This window comes from Pseudorca crassidens, chromosome 14 (assembly GCF_039906515.1).
Source record: "Pseudorca crassidens isolate mPseCra1 chromosome 14, mPseCra1.hap1, whole genome shotgun sequence".
NCBI lineage: Eukaryota > Metazoa > Chordata > Mammalia > Artiodactyla > Delphinidae > Pseudorca > Pseudorca crassidens.
The window spans coordinates 70,797,340-70,807,203 of NC_090309.1; the positions used below are offsets into that span (position 1 = coordinate 70,797,340).

General features: G+C 41.9%; 1 protein-coding gene across 11 annotated transcripts; it reads left to right on the forward strand.

Moving 5' to 3' along the window:
* The first annotated feature begins 14 nt into the window (after positions 1-14).
* On the forward strand, positions 15-9,667 carry SUPT7L (SPT7 like, STAGA complex subunit gamma). Of its 11 annotated transcripts, none has more exons than XM_067703392.1 (7): positions 15-249; positions 1,041-1,176; positions 1,609-1,698; positions 1,860-2,478; positions 5,912-6,236; positions 7,147-7,384; positions 8,958-9,667. In XM_067703392.1, exons 4-7 carry the CDS (start codon positions 2,066-2,068, stop codon positions 9,218-9,220), a joined length of 1,239 nt encoding a protein of 412 aa, XP_067559493.1. In that variant the 5' UTR covers positions 15-249; positions 1,041-1,176; positions 1,609-1,698; positions 1,860-2,065; the 3' UTR covers positions 9,221-9,667. The 11 variants fall into 11 exon arrangements, with proteins under 11 accessions (XP_067559493.1, XP_067559495.1, XP_067559497.1 ...); XM_067703394.1 differs by having other exon boundaries at positions 1,609-1,665; XM_067703396.1 differs by having other exon boundaries at positions 1,041-1,141.
* The last annotated feature ends 197 nt before the right edge of the window (positions 9,668-9,864 follow it).

Consider the following 9,864-nt stretch of genomic DNA (forward strand, 5'->3'; position numbering starts at 1 on the left):
AGCGCCTGATTGAGAATAAGCGCTTCCGGCAGTCTTGAATCACTAATCAACACACCAGCTTTCCGGGCCTGACGCGACCCTTGTCTCGGGCCTCTCGGAATCGTACAGCCGCCCAGCCCCGCACCTGCGACGTGGCAGTCCATAGTGGAGCCTCCTTGCCTCGGTCCAGGTCCAGATGTCCCTGTGTCATGGCTGCCCCAGCATTAGGGGACCCCAGGACCCTGTGATTGGCGCCTGCGCCTGCTGACGGTGACGGAGGAGCCCCCCCTAGGGACTTGGGCATTGCTTGTGCTTGGTGTCTGTCCTTCGTGCTCCTTTCGGTGAAGCTAGGGGAGAGGGCGATTTTTGTTGTCACTTGGTTCATTCATTTATTCGTTTGTTCTTTTATTCTTTCCGAAACCAATTAATGAGGCAGCATAGTGTAGTTGTTAAGAGTGCAGGCCCTGGAGCCTGGCCGTGTTGATTTTCCCTCTCAGCCATTTCTGACATTAGGCAAGACAGTAGGCCTCAGCTTCCACATCTGCAAAGTGGGGTAATAATAGTATCTACTTCATAGAGAAGTTGGGAGATTGGAATTAACAGTAAAGGCAAAGCCCGGCATGTAGTAGGCACTCACTGTACTAAGATCACAGTTGTGAGAGCTAGATGGAAGAATAAAATTGAGATAAGTACTAGTTTAAATATAGGGATAAATGCTGTGATGGAGACATGCAAAGTGCTGTGAGAATATGATGAAGGGAGTTGTACTGGGGAGGTGATAGAGGGTGGTGACTTAAGCCATACTTAAGAATGAATACAAGTCTGCCAGGGATGTGGTGGGTGTCAGGGCATTTCTGGCAGAGATCACATCTTTAAGCTGTGAAAATGCATGGCATTCTCAGCCTGAGTAGTCTGATACTGGTAGATCTAAAGTGATCATTTTCTCCAGGAAGTTCCTCCTTTGTGTTTTCTCACTGCACCAGGTCTGTGTCTCTAGAACAGCTCTTACCACACATTTTAATATTGAAATGTCCTTTTTATGTTTTTCTCCCTCACTTCAGGGTAAGGATCTTGCATTAGTCTTAATCTCTTCACATGATACCTGGCATTCGGTAAATGTTTGTTGAATTTGAAGAGACATATGGGCAATGAATCTGGAAGGGTGAGTTGAAGCCAGACTGTAAACGTTGTTGAATGGTAAACCAAAAAAATTTTGACTGACTTTTTTCCAATAGGCAATGAGTTTAAAATATTAATTCTAGCATTACTGTAGAGAGTAGATTAGATATAAGGAGAGACTGAAGGAAGGGATATTTGTTAGGAGACAGCAGATATCTCAGATTCTTCCCTGTATACGTCAAGTTGAATGCATAAGACCGTTTAGGTTAGTGGTTCATAAATTTTTCCACCAGGACCAGTTAAAGGTTCCCATGCCTGGCATTCACAAATTAAGAACCACCTCAGGAATTCCCTGGTGGTCCAATGGTTAGGACTCGGCACTTTCACTGCCCAGGCCTGGGTTCTATCCCTGGTCGAGGGAACTAAGATCCTACAAGCTGCATCAAAAAAAAAAAAAAGAACCACCTTTTCCTATCTTTAACTCTATTCCCTTTTCTCCTACTAATCCAGGACAGATGTGTCAAGATACTCTGAGAAGTATTTGCCTTGCAAATCGTTCAGGACTGGGTATGATGGCAGTTCTCGTGATGAGTTAGTAGGGTGAGATGGAAAATATGGACACTATAGCCCCCGATACTCTTGCAGCTATTAATCTACTGATGACCCAAACTCTACCTTGTGGTTCAGTCCAGTAAGAATTGTCCTAGTGTGTGATTGTGATGACTGGCATCTAACAGTTATATTTCTCTTAATTTCTTCAGGGAGAACATCCTTGGTCCTACAGTGTTGCTGACACTGACATTTTTCTAAGTGGTCTTGAACTGCCTACTTTTTATGTAAATAACTGGCTAGACTTCATATTTTTCACTACAGAAGCCCATAACCTGCAGTTGCTAGAGATTTTAAAACACTGCTTTTCGGATATCACCTATATTTAACTTGAAAGCGCTTCCTTTCTTATTCCAAAATGTTGAGATACTGGGGAGAGATACCAATCTCATCAAGCCAGACCAACAGAAGTTCCTTTGACTTGCTCCCTCGGGAGTTCCGACTGGTAGAAGTCCATGACCCACCCCTGCACCAACCCTCAGCCAACAAGCCCAAGCCCCCCACTATGTTGGATATCCCCTCAGAGCCATGCAGCCTCACCATCCACACCATTCAGCTGATCCAGCACAACCGACGTCTGCGTAACCTCATTGCCACAGCTCAGGCCCAGAACCAGCAACAGACAGAAGGTGTAAAGACCGAAGAGAGTGAGCCTCTTCCGTCCTGCCCTGGGTCACCTCCTCTTCCTGATGACCTCCTTCCTTTAGATTGTAAGAATCCCAGCGCCCCATTCCACATCCGGCACAGTGACCCAGAGAGTGACTTTTATCGGTAAGGCAAGGCTTTGCTATATCTTACTTTTCTCAGAAAATCTTCCCAACAACTGTGTTAAGCAGGTAATCACATTTCCAGGAGGAAACTGAGGATGAGAGTAATTGCCTTGGCCAAAGTTGCTCAGGTAATTAGTGGGAAGTCTAGGACTTGAACCCTGATCTTCCGAATCCAGAGTCTGTTATTTTTTTATTTTCTGATGCAGCAAATATTTATGGAGTGCCTAATATGTGCCAAGCACTTTACTAGGAGTAAGTACTACACTAGTTTGTAAAATAGGCCATGGTCACATAGTCCTCAGAGTCTAGTCCTTCTGTTTCATTAAAAGGTATAATATGGGTTTAGCTCAGTGCCCTTAAAATGAGATTCATGGACTTATTCTCATACTATTAGGAATCTCCAAGTTCTATACAAGAATTTTTAATTGTGTATTTTCATTTTGATAACATACTTTAAGAAATAATAATAGAAAAATGTTCTTGATCCTTGCTACTCAAAATCCGGTCCAAGATCAGCAACATCAACATCACCTGGGAGCTTGTTAGAAATGCAGACCTGCTGAATCAGAATTTTCATTTTAACAAGACCTCCAGAATGTTCATAAGTATATTTCAATTTGAGAAGCCCTGCTCCAGGTCCTCTGAATGACTGCCTTATAACCTAGGGCTACTACTAGGTTTCAGTGTGAAAGTTTGCATTTGGTGCCAAATAATTACTTTTTCCTTTTCATTTTGAACTTTGTCAGACCTATAGAAAAGTTTAAATAATAGTATGACACACACCCAAATACCCTTCACCTGGATTCACCAATTGTTAACATTTTGCCACATTTACTTTCTCTCTCTCACGTATGTGTAAGTGTATATACACACATTTACACACAAATATACAAACATATATATATACATATACACATAAGACCTTTTTTGCCAAATATTTTAAAGTTGCAGACATTGCAATATATCACCCCTAAATTCTTCAGCATTCTTTCACCCCTAAATTCTTCAACTTATCCTAAGAATAAGGAAATTTCCTACACAATCCCAATAACCATTATCACGTCAAAGTAAATGAACACTAATTAAATACTATCATTTAATATGTCTGTATTCAGATTTCTCCAGTTGTCTCCAAAATATCTTTTGTAGGTATGTTTGTTCCCAGTCCTGGACCTAACAAAGATTCACACATTGCATTTGGTTGTTATACCTCTTCAGTGTCTTTTTTTTTTTTTGAGGTATAGTTGATATACAATACTATATTAGTTTTAGGTGTACAACATCATGATTCAATATTTTTATAGATTATACTCCTTTTAAAGTTATTATAAAATATTGGCTATATTCTCTTTGCTGTACAAGATATCCTTGTAGCTTATTTATTTGATACATAGTAGTTTATACCTCTTCATCCCCTTCTCCTATCTTGCCCCGCCCCTCTTCGCTCTCCCCCCCTGGTAACCACTAGTTTGTTCTCTATATCTGTGAGTCTATTTCTTTTCTGTTGTATTCACTAGTTTGTTTTAGATTCCACATAAAAATGATATCATACAGTATTTGTCTTTCTCTGCCTCTTTAGTGTCTTTTAAGCCAGAATAGCTTCCCCCTTTTATAATACATGATATTAATCTTTTTTAAGAGTTTAGGTCACTTGTAGGCTCTCCCAAATCAGACTGGATTTGCTGATTATTTCCTCAAGATTAGATTCAAATGAAATGTTGGCAAAAATACTACATAAGTAATATTGTATATCACTTAGTGCATCTGCCTATTGATGATAATAGTTGCTACTATTTTAATTGTCCCAAACTAATGAGAAAAGAACAGAAATAGACTTGTTAAGTAAGGCTTGCAGTTGGGCCAGATGAAGGCCAGAAAATGTCATGGTGTATTGTCTAATCAAAGGCTCTGAAGACATTGGAATAGTGAAAAAGGGAGGGAGAACTGTGTCGTTACATGCTTGCCCCGTGTTAGTATAGATGTGCCTAACTTCAACACACTTACTCTGTGGGAATCAGTACCAAGTTTACATTTTGAGAGCAATTTACCTTTAACAAAATAATATTGTCCTTCATATTAAATTGATGCTATTATTTAGAATTTGTACTTTTGTGACAATTTTCTAATTTTAATTGTTAGGAAGATTCTGTGAACATCAGAAGTTTAAACGTAGTTTGTTTTATACATATTTAAGAAATGGCGTACAAAAATAATTTGCATCAGCTATGGGGGTACGGGAAGAATTATGTTCCTTTGAAATGGGTCCACATATTAAGCAAAGCAATACTGATTTAGCTCTGTTTATTAGGCACTTCTGAAGCCTTTAGCTTTTGGTCCAGAGAGACTGGCCATGGGAAACGATGATGCAAACAGTGAATGAAAAGTTATTAGGCAGTTGGTTTTCTTATGTTCCAATTATTATGTGAATTACAGTAGTTGCTACTGAGCAGATAACAGCAGCATGGGTGTGCAGCTCCTCAGGCACTCTGTACAGCAAGCACAGGGTGACGCATGCCAAGTATGGACCAGGGAAAAGTAATTTTCTGTACCCTATCTTTTTTTTATCTATTTACTTTGTCAGAGGGAGGCAGAAGATAGGAAATTTCGGGAGAGTGGGTAAATTGTTAGGAGCTCATTAAAAGTTATTTTTAGGAGACCAGACAGTTTTTTGAGGTTTTTTATTTTGTTTGGGAAAGATTAGGATCTTTGTCATAGTGATTAGGCGCAAAACAGTGTATTATTAAGAACATGGGGTCTAAAGGCAGAAGCTCTATCACTTAATAATACCCAAAATCTTTTGGCAAGTCAGCCCCTCTGAACTTCATTTTCTTCACCTGCCGGATAGGAATATGAAGAAATATGGACCCCTACCCACTTCACAGCATAAAACAGGATAAAAATGCTTTGTAAGCTATATATGTTTTAAATTGCTTTTATAAAATTGAGTTCCTTTCCCAGCTTTACAAATGGTCTGTTGTAGTTAAATAAGAATCTCCTAATTGGGACTGTGAATTTCTAGAAGTCCATATATTGCCCAGCATGTGAGGAACCTATGTTCTGGTGAAATAGAGCACCACTGAGCAGTATCTGAGCTATACTCTTAAAATTAATCATATCCTAAAAGTGATCAAAATCCAGCAGTTGCTATAAGGAGAAGGAAACTTCCTTTTCACTAGATACCCTTTTATACTGTTTACTACAGGCATCTATTGCCTGTTCAAACTTTATGTAATTGGAGCAGCTCAGGGATATGACTGTGGGTTGTTGAGACATGCCCTGACAGCAACAAGATGGCACTGGGCTATGTAACCTGCCTAGAATTCCCCTGGAAAGCTGAGCCGGTGGTTTGATTGGGATTGTAAATTTCCTAGGGAGACAGGACAGGTCACCCCTTTGCAAGAGCACTAATAACACTAGCATGTCTCCGCTTTCAGTGGAAAAGGGGAACCTGTGACTGAACTCAGCTGGCACTCCTGCCGGCAGCTCCTCTACCAGGCAGTGGCCACAATCCTAGCCCACGCAGGCTTTGAGTGTGCTAACGAAAGTGTCCTGGAGACCCTAACTGATGTGGCACACGAGTATTGTCTTAAGTTCACCAAGTTGCTGCGCTTTGCTGTGGATCAGGAGGCCCGGCTGGGGCAGACTCCCTTCCCCGACGTGATGGAGCAGGTTTTCCATGAAGTGGGCATTGGCAGCGTGCTCTCCCTCCAGAAGTTCTGGCAGCACCGCATCAAGGACTATCACAGTTACATGCTGCAGGTGAGAGGACCCTGAGGAGAAGTGGGTAAAGATGTGTAATCTAGGGGTGTCCAGCAGGATCCCTAACACTTGCTCTAGGGTGCAGAGTACAGGGTCTTGGAACAGAGTGGACTTACCCTGCTTTCCTCTTCGGCCCTGGCTGTGTTCCACTGGCCTCATCACTGACGTGGCCAGACTCAGGGGTCTCCTTTAGTCAGTGAAATTATAGCATGTGGTTAGCATGCTTTTATTCAACAAATATTTATTGAGTGCCTATTGTGAGTCAGGCACTATGAGATTCAGCAGTTAACAAGTTCCTTGAGCTTGCACTCTTGTTGAGAGGGAAACAAAAACAAGTAAACAAATAATAATCAAAATAATTTCAGATGGCGTTAAGTGCTATGAGAAAGAAACAAAACAGAGTGAGGTGATGCTGCCCAAGGGTGGAGTGTGGTGGGGGAGACACCATTTTTGGTTAGAAACAGAAATATCTGAGCTCTTCAACCCTTGTGGCCTGAGGCATTTTGTTCACTGTTTCGGTTTCCCCAAATCTAAAATATGGTAAGGAATTCTTAACACCCAGTTGTCTTTGCTAAGCGACCCAGATTTCCTACAGTGTTCATCATCCACCTGTGGTACCTATGTCAAATCTTAATTTTTATAGCTAAAAATGTGATCTTTTGTCCCAGTTCTGATATAATAGTCTAAATATTTTTCACCTTTATGTACCTTTTAATTAATGACATACACATTCTCTGCTAAACAGATATTCTTTACATGTCTCTGTCATTTACGAATTTCAAACTCACATTCCTTCCTTTGGCAGTGATGTTTTATGCATATTCATATTCTGTTGGCTTTTCCGTGGATGCCACAAGCTGACTATCCAACTTGCTTTTAACTTGGAAAATTGACTCTTGCTTGCCAACAGATTAGTAAGCAGCTCTCTGAAGAGTACGAAAGGATTGTCAATCCTGAGAAGGCCACAGAGGACACTAAACCTGTAAAGATCAAGGAGGAACCTGTGAGCGACATCACCTTCCCTGTCAGTGAGGAACTGGAGGCTGACCTTGCTTCTGGAGACCAGTCACTGCCCATGGGAGTCCTTGGGGCTCAGAGTGAACGCTTCCCATCTAACCTGGAGGTCGAGGCTTCACCACAGGCTTCAAGTAAGAGAAAACAACTTACCCATTTTGATTCTGGGAGATCTGCCAGTCTCAGTACTTCTTGCGTTTTGGATTCAAACTCTGGAGATGGAAGAACAAAAGTGGGGATGGGCAGGAGAATGGAAAGTCTGAAAACGAATATAGCTTCACTGATCTACAGATACCAACATTCTCTTTGTAATTAAGGAAGAAAGGACTAGCAGAGCTTTACAGACATTCTTCAAAATTATTTCTAGTTAGGATGTAGACGCAATAAGTGATTACCAGAGTTAATTCAGCTGACCCAGCTGGGTGGGCAGATGGCCTCCTGTCCTCTGTATTCTGGTCTTTCCTGCTGCTTGTACTGAATTGATTAAGGCAACTTCCAGATAGATGGAGTAATGTTAATTGCTCAGGGATGTTTGAATAGTTGGGGTTCCTTGCTAAAGTACCCCCCAACAAGTTGGAACTGAAAGGAATTGAAATAGGGCAACCCAGTTACAGGCAGCTGGCCTCTTCTTCCAGATAGACCCTGTGATTACCTTCAGAACCAGATGACTTGATCCCTAAGTCAGTTAGATTGCAAATTAGTCTAGACGCTCAGTTCTTTACAAATATAAATTGTCATGTCATCAATGCACAAATGATGCAAATAGCCAGTCCTTCAGTGTAGCCTAAACAGAATTAGGCCACATTTTTTAAAGTTTTGGGCAGAGAGCCTTTCACCATGGAAGACGTAATAACCACAGAACAGTGTTGCTAGAAGACACAGAGGCAGGAGAGCCAAAAAGAAATTGTTGCAGATGTAGGGGTCATGTCTCTTTTCAGCAGTCTGGGAACAGCTGCCAGCATTTCGTACTGGTCATTAACTTTTCATAATGTGAGAGAGGACCAGGGACCCAAACACAAGGCAGGAAAACAAGACAGCCCCATAAAAGGACAGGCCAATGTAACACCTGACTAAGAGCCCATGGTTGTGCCTGCCTTTGAACCATGAATCTTTCCACGAGCATAGTTTTACTTCCCTGGTTTAGGGAAAATGGAGGTGGATGAGCTGGAGTAAAGGAGGGTGAGGAAGTGGAAAAGAAGATATTTAGAGTTGATAACTGTTTGAGCAGAGAATAACCACCATATTCTCCAGCCAAGTAGAGAATCAGAGTGAAAACTGACCTCAAAGGTCATCAGTTGGCCCTGGGTGGTGCATGTCTCCTACTTTGTTTCAGCCTTTTTTTTTTTTTAATAGATTTTTTTAAACAAATTTATTTTTTTTATTTATTTATTTTTGGCTGCGTTGGGTCTTCGTTGCTGTGCACAGGCTTTCTCTAGTTGCGGCGAGCAGGGGGCTACTCTTTGTTGTGGTGTGTGGGCTTCTCATTGCAGCGGCTTCTCGTTGCAGAGCATGGGCTCTAGAGCACAGGCTCAGTAGTTGTGGCGCACGGGCTCAGTTGCTCCGTGGCATGTGGGATCTTCCCCGACCAGGGCTCAAACCCGTGTCCCCTGCCCTGGCAGGAGGATTCTTAACCACTGTGCAACCAGAGAAGCCCTGTTCCAGCCTTTCTTACTGCTAGTTAGTTCTACATTCTTCTTCCATTCCCAGGTACAGAAGTAAATGCTTCACTTCTTTGGAACTTGGCCCACGTGAAAATGGAGCCGCAAGAGAGTGAAGAAGGCAACGTCTCTGGGCATGGCGTGCTGGGCAGCGATGTGTTCGAGGAGCCCATGTCAGGCATGAGTGAAGCTGGTATCCCCCAGAGCCCTGATGACTCAGACAGCAGCTATGGCTCCCACTCCACTGACAGCCTCATGGGGTCCTCCCCTGTTTTCAACCAGCGCTGTAAAAAGAGGATGAGGAAAATATAAGGCAAAGAGGGAGAGTTTCTCTCCAGACCTACAAGACCCAACAGAAAACCTTGATGTATTCTAATTCGTTTCCATAAACAGTGATTTGACTTTTATTCTTAAACACAGTGGATTTTCCTGATATCAGTGGAACTGGATTTAACCAAATAAGTCTGCTTTTTCCTTTTGCATCCAGTTTTTGTAGTTTTCCACAACAACCAAGCTACCTTTCACAGACATCATGACACTGGGATGGTAATCCAGAGACCAAAGCACTGTCCCTGACATCTACTGTGTGACTAGACAAGTGACTTAGCTTCTCTAGAGCTGTTTCTCTTGCACAACTGAGAAGAATCATACTGCTTTTACCTACCTTGCAGAGATATTATGAAGATGGAGATGTTGTTAAGCCTCAAAGCTGTGCTTGAATAGACTCACAAGTAAATATATGCTGGTATCAGATGTCAATTTTTTTTTAACTTGCTTCATTTTTGGTCGAAGTCCTTGGGAATCCAGTGCTAATACCTAATAGGAAATAGCTAAACATTGCATAGCTTATCTATCAGTAGTCTTGTTTTCAAACTGTTTTTGCTGCCCATGAGGTCGCCTATGAAGTCAGAGTGGTCTGTGGTAAACAGGCTTTTTGCTTTTTCATACAGCCCTCT

Bases quoted from the DNA above. Each gene is read 5' to 3' on its own strand.
- SUPT7L (XM_067703391.1), top strand. From the start codon at position 2,066: ATGTTGAGATACTGGGGAGAGATACCAATCTCATCAAGCCAGACCAAC. The intron at 2,479-5,911 runs GTAAGGCAAGGC...CTCCGCTTTCAG, and splicing joins CCAGAGAGTGACTTTTATCG to TGGAAAAGGGGAACCTGTGA. The intron at 7,385-8,957 runs GTAAGAGAAAAC...TTCCATTCCCAG, and splicing joins GGCTTCACCACAGGCTTCAA to GTACAGAAGTAAATGCTTCA.